At 43.4% G+C, this 15,503-nt stretch overlaps 1 protein-coding gene across 3 annotated transcripts in view; it reads right to left on the minus strand.

The window, feature by feature from the left end:
- Window positions 1–10,602, minus strand: part of PLA1A (phospholipase A1 member A) — a 25,417-nt gene extending 14,815 nt beyond the window's left edge. For 2 of the 3 annotated variants that reach the window (XM_025192823.1, XM_014526196.2), the window contains exons 1-4: window positions 6,179–10,602; window positions 3,798–3,996; window positions 2,013–2,190; window positions 714–822 (exon numbers count right to left, since the gene is read on the minus strand). In XM_025192823.1, coding sequence (XP_025048608.1) covers window positions 714–822; window positions 2,013–2,190; window positions 3,798–3,996; window positions 6,179–6,248 — 556 coding nt within the window. In that variant the 5' untranslated portion in view covers window positions 6,249–10,602. The remainder of the gene's footprint in view (window positions 1–713; window positions 823–2,012; window positions 2,191–3,797; window positions 3,997–6,178) is intronic. The other variant, XM_014526195.2, reaches the window with a different exon arrangement.
- Between the last annotated feature and the right edge of the window lie 4,901 nt (window positions 10,603–15,503).

A 15,503-nucleotide genomic window follows, 5' to 3' on the forward strand; every position in this document is an offset into this window, starting at 1 on the left:
TTGTACCTCTGAGTGTAAAGCAAGTGGTTCCTGAAGTGAGTCATAGATACTGTGCTCTCTCTCTCTTGAAGACTTTAGCATACGGATATATCAGAAGGATCTGTTCCAATCTCTGTACATTGGAAACTTATGCAAGAAGGTGGGTAGCAAGAACTGTTAGATGTGAGGTTTTATGGTTCTCAGGTCCAGGTAAGCTGCCCAGCGGAGCCAGCACTCCCTTCAGATGGCTCAGACTGCAATGATAGTGATGCCCAAGCACTATCTTTATAATTCAGCTCTGTGTGTTTTCAGTCTTACACACACTCCCTCAGCCCTGCTCTGGACATACACAACTCTTTCCGGGCACTACGGTTTTGAGTCTTCTGCAGTCTAGATCTCCAGGAACTCACAGTGCAGTGGCTGCACTGACTCCCTCACAGTAAGTGGAGTGAATTCTATTGCATGGTACTGCGTGGGAATGTCATAGGGTCTGCACCTGTGAGCCCTGCAAGCAGAATCCCGCGGCCAAAGTGTCGTTTGCCATTTTTCCAAGGAAAGGCATTGCTGAATTCTTCCATAGCAGAGAAGGAGCCCACGAGACTAAGATGTGTCTAATACACTCATTCTCAGCCCAAGGGCCATTGTCAATCCCTTCACATCATCTTTCACACACTCTTCTTGCTCTCTCTATCACTTGGGGATGTTGGAGAAACTGGGACTCGGCATTTCAGTACCTGTAATCCTTCCCAGCCGTCCTTCATAGAACTGCCCCACCAGGCCCCCAACGTGTGCTCCAAGGCTCACCCCAATCAGGTGGATTGATGTTTCTGATGCTCCGAGTTCCTGAGAATGGATGGTAATATAATTAATACAAGTCAGGGGGAAAGCCAGGAAAACCTGGCTTTCCCCCTGACTCCTGGGTCAGGGGGAAAGTCAGGAGACTTTCCTGGGTCTCCTAGCTCCCACTCCAGTGCACTGACTCCAGGCTGTGCTGCCTATATCAGGGAAGAGAGTGGGTAACCAAAAAGTTCACAGTGATTCTCCATGGTCTAGTGCTTTCAGAGCAGACACAAATATTCTGCACGAGAGCTGCCAGCCTTCCTCCTTCCTTCCCCCACCCCCCGGCTCATGACCAGGTCTGATGTTCTCACCTCCCAGATGCCTTTAAACAGGAGCACATCCCTCAAAGTCTCCCAGGTGAGCTGCATGCCCCCACCATGTGGAAGCCCCATCCACAGGAATAGAAAAGGTAAGGTATTTCTCTTTGTTTTACTGTCTTTTAGGTCCCAGGCTGATACGATCCTCACTATTTTATTGGTTTCATCTTCCTAGATTAGATTGCCTTATCTTTAATAGGACACAAGCATGAGTTTGTGTTTGCTGACTAAGGGACAGTATGAAGCACAATACTATATGACCCAGTGAAATACAATGGGCTGCCACAAATATGGTGCATCCCATTGTGGCAATACAGAACAACAAGACAGGAAGAACACAATAGGATACAAAGTCCTGTCTGTTTGGATTTGGTAGGTGTCTTACAGCTGTTCTTCACACATGAAGGTGAGGGAACAAGGGGAAAACCATGGAGAATCAAGTCTTGTGATTGCAATAAGTGAGGGTACTTCACTGCTTAGTGCATTGCTTTGCAGTATGCATGGTATGGTGCAGTGTAGTAAAACAGTGCTATACAGTGCAGCATGGGACACCACTATAGTGTAGAATAGGCAATGGAATGGAATTGGGGTAAAGACAGACTCCTTAGTGTCTTGACCTCGCGTAATGATGGGCTGACACAGCAGATGTTATCTTATTATATTAAAAAAAACCTCAGGAGTGCGAGGAAGATGACAGCATCTCTGGGGCTGGGCTGAGAAGGAGAATCTGTAGTGAGCTTAGCTCTTTAAAAAAGAGTGCCCGACTGACTGTTTCCTGAGGAGGTTAGGATAGAAATGGCTGTCCGGACTGCTGTGTGTTAGTTTGGCTTCTGCCTCTTGCCATGGCCTCCAACCTAGAACCGCATTTACACCTACCAGCAATTTTTTAATCAAATGAAAGATCTCCAGGGCCAGTTTGGTGACATTTTCCACAGCAGTGGGGTAAGCTGCGGTTGCTCCATAGACCCAGTCCACTGCAATCACGTTCACTCGGGCTGCGCGGTGTAAGGTGCTGATAAACCCATTGATCCAGGATGGCTTTGTACCCAAAGCTCTGGTGAACCATCAGAAATAAGCATGTTAGACACCTTCCAAAATAGGTCTCTCCCTGATGGGGTGCCTCAAATTCCTCCAGCTAAACAGCTTTGGTGAAAGTTTTGTTTTCTGCCAAGACATTCCCCCCAGCTTTATTTCACAGCAGTTTCATTAGAAACTCCAACACCTATTATTCAAACAGAAACTAGAAAGTGACGTGACCCAGAATAGTAGCTGCTGTTACAGCCGACCTCGGAGGTTTCCTGAACCCCCAAGGCCTGGAACAGAGGTGGTGCAAGCACCTACTCCAGACACTTTTAAGAAACATTTGGATGCTTATCATGCTGGGATCCTTTGACCCTAGCTGACTTCCTGCCCCTTGGGCAGGGGGCTGGACCTGATGATCTTTTGAGGTCCCTTCCAGCCCTAATGTCTATGAAATCTATGAAATGCTGCGGTGCTTGTGCTGATCACTAGCTATGCACAGAGAGAATTTCCTGCCACATAGGAAACTTTTGTTAGGAGCCATGAAGCAAATGACTTAACCTCTGTGTTGCAATTTCTCCTCTTTCTTAACATGACAATATACTGGCCTATACCTGTAATTTATGTTATGTTATAATGCTTCATGACCTGAGTACAATAAGTACCTGACCTGAGTCACTTATTTAGACACCAATTATGAAACTGTTCAGTTATCTGAATGTAGAACATGCTGCCAGCCTACAAAGTATGTGAGATGTGACAGGCATGGTGATTAAAACAAAAAGAATTACTTTAGGGAATGAGGAAAACAATTGAAATAATCAATATTTTTTATGATTGATTGATCAGTTGATCTCTCTCTATGATACAGAATTCTATCTACATAAATATGGAACTATAGAAATTAATGTTTATGTAATATATGTTTTATTAGCTGAATTATTTGACTTTATGAACATGTTTTGGCCTCAGCATGGATAATTGACCCTCTACTGTATCTCACATATTTAAAGCTAAATTTTGCTTTAAAAAAAAAAAAAGACTGACAAGATGGATGATATTACTGTCAAGTGACTGTAATATAAAAGCCATGGTTCATGCCCATGTGTCTCTAGGACAGAAAGAAGAAAGGTGGGCTTGGTAGGATTTCCAGTAAGTTAACTCATCCCAGGGGCTGAAAGGCCAGAATTGAGACAGGAAGGAGAATCTTGCAAAAGCAAGGATTCTTCATGAGTGGAGCTTGTCCAAAACCAGAGAGAAGATTACATTTTTAAAACTGTTCTTCAATTTCACTTTAACAGATAGAACATTTAAAGTGTTAATTGAAATTTGAAGAATTTTGCCGAGATCTACTTTTCTGCTAACATAATGGGGGAGGAAGGAAGGTAAGTAACATGTTTATCGATAGTTCCCCCCTGCTTGGCTGGAATTAGAAAAGCTGACCACCTTTTTTACTGAACTTTAAATGCTCAAATGGACATGGCTCAGCTCTACCGATACAAACAATGGAAACCATCTCCTTGCTTAAGACAAGCAGCCCGAGCACCCTGTCTGCTCATACTGTTGAGGTATAACAGGGGGAAAGAGGGATCAGTGACTGAAACAGCTTGAACCCAGAGTGCCTTCTTTGTGTGCTCTCACCTGAAGCCATGGATTAATATCTTGGTGTCCAGGCTAGTGTTGAAGCTGGAGTTCCTGTCATCACTAATAGAAATCAGCTGCCCACAGCTGGGGTTTGAGGAGGGGAAAAGAAGGAATCGGATCTTGAGGTTCATGCCCCGGAGGAAGCTGGCAGTCTGGAAGTCAGAGCAGGGCAGTCTTGAGATATTGGTTTCATTCCCTAGAAAGAGAGAGAGAGAGAGAGAACCCCCCCCAAACTGTCCAGCCTGTGTGCGCCCAGTGAAAAGAAGCAGAGGAAGAGGGGAGGGGATGGGAGGGTGGAGAGGGAGGTTTAGAGAAGGCACTGCTTGGTTGTGCTGGTAGCCTTCCTCCCATCTTTTCTCTGAAGGAAAGTTACATTGGCTCACTGTGCCAACAGTGGTAGGAGCAGCAGAGAAGGCAAGACCAGACCTGACAGCCATAGAAGTGGCTTGGCTTTATCTGCTTTGGAAAAGCCACAGTTTCATTTAGTCTCTTGGTAGCTTCACACATTCAGACATCCTGTCTCATTTTATTTTTGGTAGATACATGAGCTTTCCTCAAATGCTCTCAACCTTATCAGTACTGGGTGGTATATCAAGTGGGCCAGTTTCCCAGAGCTGAGGAAAATTATAAATGATACTGATTAGGAGAAAAAGTTTAGAGAGGAAAATGTAAACTGTAAAGTGGGAGCTCTTTCAGATTCCTCAAAACCCAGAAAGAAAGCAACTTGAAATAGAAGCCCACCTTGGTTCAGTGGGAAGTGAAGGCAACTGTTACTATTAAAAGAACAACAATATCATACCAGTCAACATGGTTTTATGGAAAATACTGTGGGGTTTTTTTGTATCCAGCTCACACACACCAGCCCTATCCAATAGCAATAAAACACAGATTAAATGGATAGGGAACCAGGTAGCTGACAGATCTCAAAAAGTCATCTGTGGGAATCCTGACCAATTCTATCTACTCTATCCTGACCAGTTTTGACCTATGCCACAATTCAATGAGTCTGGAAACAAATACAATATCACTGTTGATGAAATAACCTCACTAGAAAGTCTGAGCACCTTCACAGGGAAGAAATGTTGAGAGCACCCAGACGCTCTTTTGTTTTAGCAGAGTAGGGCACAGCAAGAAGTAATGGCTGTACAAATCTGAGTTAGAATTAAGGCACAGAGTTTTACCAGAGATGGTGATTAACTATGGAATAAATGATGATGAAAGGGGTGGATTCTCCCTTGCACACCATTTTCAGATCACTACTGGGTGCCTTTTTTGGAAGATCTGCTTCAAGCAAATACAAATTATTGTTCTCAACCCAAGAGTACCTGGGTCCATTCTAATAGCCTGTGATAGATAGGAGCACAAAGTAGTTGATTTAATCATCTCTTCTAGCCTAGAAAATTATGAAACTATTTTTCAGGAATAACAGGGATAAATCTGAAAACAGATCCCTTTTCACCTCTAGACTGGAGAAAGTGAAACAACCTTGAAGCCATGTTTATAATGAAAACAGCCTCTTCCTGTCTATACAACTCATTAACTAGTTCCCTAGTCACTGAGGTACATTTGCAGCCATTCTGGAAGGAATGTAGTTTAAGAGCGAGCGCACAGAATTGAAAAGCAGATCTCTCAGGACCCAAGGTGCCCACTACAGGATGTGTCCCTCTCCCTAAAGTCTGTTCAGACTTTACTCAGCCCCTGGGGATGGAGAGAGGTGAAGTGTGTCCTGGGGTCCCATTTAGTCCCAGTCAGAAAGAGTGCACCTGATCAATGGTACTGAGTGGACAAGCCAAATTAGATAAGGCAAATTTTGACAGCACTGTGCAGTCCGTAATTAACAAGTGGGCAAAGTGAATGAGGGAGGGGCAGGAGTTACACTGAAGAAGCAGAAACAGGTGACCTGGAATGTTAGTCTGTGAAATGTTAGCTAAGAGAATAATTTTTGAATGATGGAGGGGGAAGGGGTGGCTGGATCCCATGTTTATCTTTTTTCTCTGTGATTCCAGATCAAGCATATTCTGTTTCCAAGACAGAACCTGCTGATGCAGGAGGCTAAGGTTACTTGTCTTTGCCATCACTGCCTCCGTGCAGCAAGCAGGCATGAAAAATTTGTAAAGTCAAGTCAGCAGACCCACCTACGCTTCTGGATTGATATGTGGGGTAAGAAAGGGAGCGCTTTCAATTGCTGGCCTCACTGAAATGGGACTTGGCTGCAGCAGGGATCCCTTTAAATGGACTTCAGACTCATTGCTGAAGGGAACAGGTTGCCTAAGGGACTCAAGCTGGTTAAATTCGAAGCCAGAACTGGCCCCTGCAAATCCTCCCACATTCTTTGCCCTGCAGCTTTGGTGTTTGAGTGTCCCCCATCCTTGCCTTACCTGTATATGCTGAGCTGAGCAACAGTACACCTGCTAAAACGAGAAGAGACTTCTTTCTGGGAAAAGCCATCTCCCTCCAAGCTCTTTTGGGGTTGTAATGAGTTGAGATCAGTAGTGGGGAACAGGGGAAGGCAGCTCCTGTGCACCACTGGGACCTTCTGATAGGGCTGGTGCTGTTAATGATCAACAAAACCTGTGTTTTTTTTGGGAAAATAAAAGTAGGGGCAAGCACCTCTGCCCCTGTTTGATTATTAGTCAAAGCCCTGGCATCAGCACAAAATAGCTATAATTGCTGCTAGAAGGCTGTTGAACCCACACTTCTTCCCAAAGCAGAGGTATGGCTGTGGAGTCAGCTCCTGGCACCAGCCACCATGGCTGTTTCTATTTACAAAGTTATTATGATGGTAGGGTTTTCAGTCGCCTCTACCCAAAGTCCTTTGTAACTATTAATGAATATGTACATAAATATAGCCTCAGGACTCCCCTGGAAGGTATGGAAGTCTTTTGATTCCCATCTTACAGATGGTGTAGAACAGGGGTGGCCAACTTGTGACCTCTTTGTGTGGCATGTGGTAGATCAGAAAGGGAACAATCAACATGGTGGTAGAAAGCAGAGCATCAGATCAAGCAGAGGAAAGGAATCAGGGTGGCACTTGGGGAGGGTGTAGGGCTAATCTGTGGTACTCCTGACAAAAAAGGTTGACCCCCACTGTTGTCACAAGAGGCATTGATTGGTGGCCCAAGGTCATACACCAAGAGCAGAAATTTATAAATTCATACAGCTTATGGTCGGAAGGGATTTTTATATTAATCTCTTCTGACCTGCTGTACCACTGGGTCCAGAATTTTACCTGGTGATTTCTGATTGAGCTACTGTGCCTAAGAAGGAACCTAGTCTTGAACCACTGATTCCAAGTTGCAGAGTATTCTCAGGTAAGGTGGTTCTATGGTTCACTGAAAGAAGATTAGAGAAAAGGGTATGTTCTAGCATGACAATCCATCAGAATGAGAAGATGTCACACGAAGGAAAGGAAACACCTGCAGTCTGGGTCCCACTGTCACCTTTGATTCTGAACGGAGGTGATTTCTTATGTGAGTGGGCAGTTCCCTTGTTAAGCCTGCATCTTTGGCTTTGCCAGCATTTACATCAGCTGTACGGATATAACTGCCTTGGTGCTGTTCTCTAGTGGAGATAGAGTCCCAGCACATCAATTGTACCAGCTCAAACTGCTGTTTGCAGGTGTGTGTTATTTCTGGGTGTGTTCCCAGTTGTTCCATCTTCTAGACTCTAGCTGCTGACACCGACTAGCTAGAGGGCTTGAGGATTTATTCAGACCAGGGAGATGGGCAGGAAGGTGTTAACTGTATTGTAGTTATGCAAGGGGAAAACCCTAATATAAGATGAACTGCAAAGTGGGGCTTGCTGGGGCACAAATCAACTCTGCATAGACATGGCCTTTCTTAGAGTGACTGGGCTCCTCTGTACCTGTCAAAGGCTGAATCTGACATGTATACAGCAGCATATCTTTAATATGACATTTATTCTTTAGTAGTGTTATGTTTCTACTTTCTAGTAAGTAAGAATAATGGGCAAATGAAAGGAAACTTATCTATTTCAGATGCTATTAAAAAAACAATCAGAAGTGATTATTTGACCACTTGCTCAGGCTCATAAGCAGGCACAGGCAGGGTGTTTTACACATCTCTGTGACACATCCTTGGCCAAGCTAGCTTATGTAGATGAAACCGTTTACTCATGCCCCTTTTGCTTTAAATGGAGGATTGAAGGAAGTGTGTAATCCAGTCTCAGTCAACATGAAACCAAGGGCATGTCTGACATCTGGTACATCTGGGCTGACCAGAGCCGTGTTCTGACTGGCTGCTTGGTCCTATATGAAAATATCATCTCTGTGCACTAAACCTCATGGTTGCACAATGCAACCTTACCCTAGGGCTTGGGAAGGCAGTGGGGTGAAAGCTAAGGGAATTCATGCCCATACCTAAGCCCCAAAGCCTCTGCTCTTCCCCCTTACTTTTTAAAAAACGGCAAACGGGTACAGCAGCTGGTCCAGCCTACATCAAAGTCACAAAGAGGAATGAGGTTGAATAATCCTCTCAGACTCCAGTTAGTAGTTTCCTTCTCAAAAGCACAAGATGTCAGTGGTTTGATTATTCTCTTAGCTATCAGCTCATAATCCATGCAGAAAGTCTTGTTATCCTCCAGGACAACACAAGAAAAGTTCATCCTGGGGAAGTTAGGTAAGAAATAGGGTTTCATAGATGTCAGGGGCTGGAAGGGACCTTACAAGATCATTGGGTTACCACAAAGTTGTGAATATTTGGCCTTTTGAGAGAGAAAATTACAGTTCATCTATGACCATGAATCCTTTTGCAAACTTAAACATACAGCTACAGAGTCTTTAGTGATTTGATTACCCTTCTTAGACACAAAGTTAGGAAACTGGTACACCTCCCTTAATTATTATCCTTCCCAATCTTCCTCCATTCTTAGCTGGTAGGGTATTACTGCTACACCAGTCAGAAAAGAAGCAAGAGACCTCTCTATAGCCTGACCTTTTTTTGTTTACACCCTAAAGCAAAAGGTTAAGAACTTATTCCAATACCTTATCTAACTATTTGAGGGGTGTGATACAAATTTGCACCTATATTAACTGGGGGAAATTCAGTAAAGAGGAGGATCAGGGTTTGAATCACATTCTGACTTTTGGGGAGTCTGCAGCAGTGGCAGCCAGAAGGAGCTACTGCTGCTGCCTGAACTGCTTAGTGTCTTATGGGGGGGGGCTCAACTCCCCTCCAAAACCCCTCATAATTCGAACCCTAAGGAGGATGGCACAACGCACATCAGGTTGTCTTGAATTTGTTGAGTTCTCCAATTTTCCCTTGTTTACACTCTAGATTTATAAGCATTCTGACTGGTTTATTCAAATGTCTTTGTTTCACTAAAACTTTTAGGAACTGGACTGAAGCCATTTTCTTATAAGCTGGGAGGAGGTTAATTAGCTGTGACTAATGCCTTTGTGAAAATTACAGTTTTGAAAGGGAGGACTTCTTATCTCCTTCCGTCACCCCCTTGGAATAATGCTCTTTGCTACTGTTGGGTTTCCTTTTCTTCTTGGCTTATGATTTTTACTGACAAAGTTCCTTTACTTTTACAACTTAGTTAGGAAACTTAACACATACATATTCACTATAGCAAAACTACATTCTAATGCATTCAGTTACATCAGTTAGTACTTGTACACTGTTATGTTACTCTACCTTCTGGGCAGAGCAGAGCTAGGCATGTTTGGTCAGGCACTCTGAGCCGACCACTTCTATCGCTGGCCTTAGCAAAGGGGACACACTGTTCAGGGTCCCGGCTTCTGCTGCAGCCAAGTTAGTATATAGCAAAACCACCACCCTGGGCTTGTAAGAGATGCAAAAGAAACAAACAGTAAAACAAATAAACCGACACTTAGCTTTTTTGCTGGTTTCATGCCTCTGGCTTGCTAGGTTTTGCCCAGGTTTCACTTGCCCATAGCGTCTTATCTTTCAGAGGCTTTGAGCCTGCAGGGCTTGTACAAACAAAAAAGAAGCCTTGTTCATGGCTGCTTATCCTCAGTTAACCCTAGGCTCCAGGCAACCTCATTCTCTGCTGGTGCAGCCACCCCAGAAGCTGCTTTCAGCATCTCTTATTTCCACCCCCTGCTGATTCACGTGGCTGGCTCTTTCTCATTCCCCAACCTCAGTTAGCTCCTTTACCGGGAGGCTCTCTGCATCCCTGGACCAGTGTCCTCAACCTCTGGTGAGTCCCTCCAGCTCTGGGATGGGTGTGGGGGATTGCTTTTAGGGTGCAGGGCTGTTCAAGCTCCTCCACACCCATAGTAACAGAGCCGGGCCCTGTTACATGACTGCTAACAATTGTCAAATAAACCTATGATATAGTATATCTGGATTACCTATTGCAAAGCCTTTTATAAAATAGTTCCTTTCAGGCCTTTTGCTCTAAATTGGCTTCTGCTGACTAGGCTACTTGTCATGTCTGCCAAGGCTCACTCTGCAGTCACCCAGAAACAAGTGCCAAGGTCTTCATTCTCTTCAGTCACAGTAGCTTAATCAGGTCTTCTTAATGAAAAATAAAATGTCATGCTACTAAAACAAATATTTTTTAACTACTCTTAGTGCTTTTTGGAAAGCAATTATTCTCCCCTGGCTTACTCATATAGGGATTTTGGTTATGCTAAGTTATAGTTATGCTAAACTATAGTTAAGCTAAGACACTACAAAGGACCTTGGGAGTAATGGGCTTCACTGACCTCTGGGTTGCCTGACAAAAGATGCAGTGAGAGAAAGAGTTGTTGGTTGTAGCTGTGTTGGTTTAAGGACATAAGGCAAACAAGGTTCTTTGGGTAGATGTGATATCTTTTATTAGACCAACTAAATAGTTGGAAAAATTGTTCTTTGCAAGCTTTTGGGCACAAACACCCTTCTTCAGGCATATAGAGAGCCTGCTGGTGATTGTGTGCTCTCCTGGGTAGAACAGAAGCCAATATGCAACATGCAGGTCTGTCTGTGAAAATGCAAATACAAGGCAGTGAGGCTCAGAGAGAATGAGAGACAATAGGTATGAGACAGGTAGGTGAGGGGGGAAAGGGGGCATGTTGAACTGGCTATAGAATGTAGCTGGTAAAATGCAGGCAGGTTATTTGGGGTTATCAGATGGCAGGCAGGTTGTAATGTGCCATAAATCCAGTGTCTATATTTAGCTCATGATTTTTTTCTATCCAGTAGATTTATGAAGTGAAATTTGTAGGTTCATCTATGAAAGGCATTCTACAGATTCCCTTTGAGGATTAGAACTGAGGGATTGGAGAGAGAGTGGTTGTCTTGTGAAAACTATGCACCGACAGTTAATTGGGTATTTTTGTCTTTGATAGATTTTCGGTGTCTGTTCATTCTGGTATGCAGTTGTTTGGTTTCTCCTACATATTTTCCATCAGGGTATTTAGTGCACTGAATGAGAGGTATTACATTTCTAGACGTGCAAGTTTGAGATTTCCTTTTTGGACACTATGAACAATATCCAGAATGGCAGAATATGAATCACCATATACAAGAAACCCATGGACCAACATACATATCTACACAGAACCAGCAATCACACTAAACACACAAAGAAAGCTGTAACATACAGCCAAACCTTCTGATACCACCTAATTTGCACTGAGAATACCTGTGATTGTCACCTTGCAAATCTCAAAACGGTTTTCACTCAACAAGAACACTCCTCCAGAGAGATAGATCATACTTTTGAAAAAGCCATCCAGATACCATGTAAAGAATTGCTGCACTACAAAAAGAAAATCCCCATGAATCACACACCATTACTTATTATGACATACCATCCTTTCCTGGAACCTGTATGGAGAATCCACAAACAGTTGCAACCCATACTAGAAGAAGACCCAATTCTTAAAGAGATCTTCCCAGAGCCACCCATCCTAGCCTTTAAACAAGCACCGACCCTAGCCAACCTCATCACCAGAAGCAAATTTCCTATGGCCCCAAACACACCGAATCGATTCAGACCATGCTGGGACAAGAAACGTAAAACCTGCCAACACATCCCCATAATAACTACACCTTAAAACAGAGCCATCACCATTCCTGGATCTTACACCTGCACCTCCAGAAATGTAATATATCTCATCCAGTGCACTAAATACCCTGATGGAAAATATTCAGGAGAAACCAAACAACTGAATACCAGAATGAATGCACACCGAAAATCTATCAAAGACAAAATACCCAATTACCCATGAGGGCACACGTCTCACAAGACAATCACTCTCTCTCAAATCTCTCAGTTCTAATCCTCAGAAGGAATCTACAAAACATCTTTTATAGATAAGCCTACAAACTTCACTTCATAAATCTACTGGATACAAAAAAAAAATCACGGGCTAAATATAGACATTGGATTTATGGCACATTACAACCTGCCTGACATCTGATAACCCCAGGTAACTTGCCTGCATTTTACCAGCTACATTCTATCACCAGTTCAACATTTCCCCTTCCCCTCCACCTACCTGTCTCACACTTATTGTCTCTCATTCTCTTTGATTCTCAGTGCTTCTCATTTGCATTTTCACTGACCTGCATTTTGCATATTGGCTTTTATTCTAACCAGGAGAGCACACAATTCACCAGCAGACTCTCCCTATGCCTGAAGAAGGGTGTTTGTGCCTGAAAGCTTGCAAAGAACATTTTTTTCAACTATTTAGTTGGTTTAATAAAAGATATCACATTTCCCCAAAGAACCTTATCTGCCTGTGAGGGAAAAGGCTAATTCAAAGTAAGAAACAATAGCTGAACAAATTGGGGAATAAAAGTTACAATTCACTGAAGTAGAGATAACAAGAGGTGGGTTGTCCTCAGCAGGCTGAAAATACTCAAATTCAGTAAGAGGGTGAACTAGAAAAACCCAGCCTCAGCAGAGAGTGAGTTTAGAGAGTGCCCAAACAGAAGGAGGGACCTGCAGTTGGCAAGGACTGAGCTGCAGGTGCCTGGCCTTGGCAAAAAGACTAGTAAAAAGGGACAAATAGAGAGAGATCAATAACAGCTGGCCCACAGTGGGGGCATTTAGGCTATAAATATAGGGGTTGTAAGCCTTGCCCTTTTGTAGCAACTTGTGGGTGGGGTGGGGGAGCCTGTGCATCCAATGCATAATTTAGCATTGCCTGGGCAGTTTTGCTGAGCCTGGCTGATTGCTATGCAGACCTGCTAGCTACTGTCCTAAAAGACAGTAAACCTATCTGGGCTTTTGGCACACAGCACTAACAGTGGCATAGCAACGAAGCTTGGTGCCAAGGACAAGCCCACAGCAGCAGCCCACCCTTGCCCTGCACACAGATCCAGGGGGCACACCACCCCTCCCCTATGCTTGCCTGGAAGTGCACACAGCAGCAGGAGCCACCCTTCCCCCATCCCCATGCTCCCCCAAACAAGCCTCTGGTGGCTCCATCCCATGCCCTGCCCCAGCTGGGCAGTGCCTGTTGGTGACCTTCACTTTGGCACCCGAGGCTTTTGTCTTGTTCCCCCCCCCTTGCTATGGCACTGAACATGAATTTTAGTTTTTCTTTCTGTGTCACACCTGAGCTCCAGGAGGCTTGTTGTAGGCAACTGCCTCAGAGCACCCCGACCCAAGCAGTTTCAACACCCACCAAAAGCAAAAGCAGGCAAGAGGCTGGTTGGGAACCCTCCAATGCCCGAGCACCTCAGAAAAACTGATATTAGCGGTCTTGCCTAACAGATTTTATTCTATTTCCCCTGGCTACTGCTTATTTGACTGTACATTGAGCACTTTGAGATGTAGAAGATGAAGTACATGTAATCCATAACTGAGGCACATCCTATGCCTGCAATGTGGCCCTGTTGTGGTTTTTCAGTTACTGACCACATTTGCAGCCTACAATAAGACATGGGCTTGGAACACTCTTGAGAGGTCCTACTCCACTTCCATTCACCTAGATATGCCCATATATATAAAGCCTGATCCTAAGGAACTGGCACCTACCATCCCCTGGCTTTTGTGACAGCTGCAAGCACTTAACACTTAGGGGCCCTAATTTTAGGCACCTGTGTTTTGAAAATTGTCTCTGAAAGGGATTTTAAATGATCCCAGAAAGATCTAGTCATACCATCAAGGACTTCCTTCCTACCTATTTCTGCTGCAAGCACAAGACTGCTTCCCTGGTCAACATGAAACAATGGCCAAGTTTATACATAAGGGCAGACTCTGGCTTGCCTTATGCAGCTAAGTCCCACTGATTAGACTACTTGATGAGTAAAGAATATTTGTTGGAGTATCATAAACATTTTTCTAATTAAAAATAATTGTGCTTTCATAGCAACAGCACAGCTATAGCAGCTATGACTATTTCGTTCTTCACAGCATAACAGACCACTGAACAGAAACCAATTATATCATCCTTCCCCTTTTCAGCTAAAACAAGCCTGTATTTCTAGCAGCATTGATTACTCACTGTCAAGTGCTTTGCAAGTATACATCTAACCCTGCTTGTTATATATATTCTACTATGGCTGTGTATGTTACTATAACTCTATGTGTTGTGTTCCTTTTTTGCATACCCTCATTCCCTAGTGGGGGATCTAGGATTTTGAAAACGGTGGAGGTGCAGATGGTGTAGTACATCATTGCATATAGCACATCATACATTTTTTTCCAACTAAAAGGAAACTAGAAGGTTTACTAAAAAGCTAGGGGCCTAAGGCTATATTACTCAGTTTAAGATCAAAGCAAAAACAAATATAACTTAATTGGAATGTGTGTTAATTTGCTATATCATATATTATGTATAAAAATACAACAAATTAGGCCCCACCCCCCCAAAACATTGTTTAATTACTTCTGTCGTCATTAGAATTAAATGTACATCTCTTTTTCAGATTAATAAAGCAATATCTAGCTTTCTTCTTGAACATCTTGACAGTGCATCCAAAACTTCACTGAAAGCTATCTCCACACCTGAGTTCATGCTCACCTGAGTTAATGTTTCCGCATCTAAGTTATGTGTTTAGCTAGAGTTAAAAACAGTTTTCAGGGCTGTGAAGTAGGTGCTACATTACCAGAGCAGCTAACAGACAGCATAATTGTAGAAGAAAGAATAGATTGATTAGTGGAACATTGACACCATTAAGAATGATAGAGGGTCATTAACACCTGTGGAATAAAGAGATTAAAAAGAACCAGTAAGATTGTAAAGAGATAAGAAGTCACTTGACTCCCTCACTGCTGCCTGAACAGAAATGCTGCTGTCATTGCCAGACAGTTGGTTTTAAACTTGGGTGGACCAAGGATCAAAGGGGGGGATGCAATTACACCACTGTACCCCCCTTGATCTGCCCCTGCTCTCATTAGTACATAAATTCAGAAGTTTGGCAAGCTATTTGGATGTAGCCTTTTTCTGTTTTGAGTAAAGTGTGCAAATGTAAGTTGCCAAGTTGACTAGCTTTTTGGGCCCACAGGCCTCATGCTGAAGTCTGTAGGCTAGCAAATGTTGCAACTAATTGCACAAAGGTCACTTAGGGGTCAGCACTCACTGTGACCTCTGCAGAGATCTGCAATGAGGTGGCCCTCAGTTCCAGTGTTGAGACAATGTATAAGAAGCAGGAAAGGATCCAGATACAAGTTACTCTTTTGATGGTATTGCAGTTATTATTATTATACAGTTAATTATCAAAGTCCTCAAGGAAAAGTGTCTGTAAGAACTGTTGTTGTCCCCAACGGACAGTGTGAGTT

The sequence above is a fragment of the Alligator sinensis genome, unplaced genomic scaffold, assembly GCF_000455745.1.
Source record: "Alligator sinensis unplaced genomic scaffold, ASM45574v1 scaffold1190_1, whole genome shotgun sequence".
NCBI lineage: Eukaryota > Metazoa > Chordata > Crocodylia > Alligatoridae > Alligator > Alligator sinensis.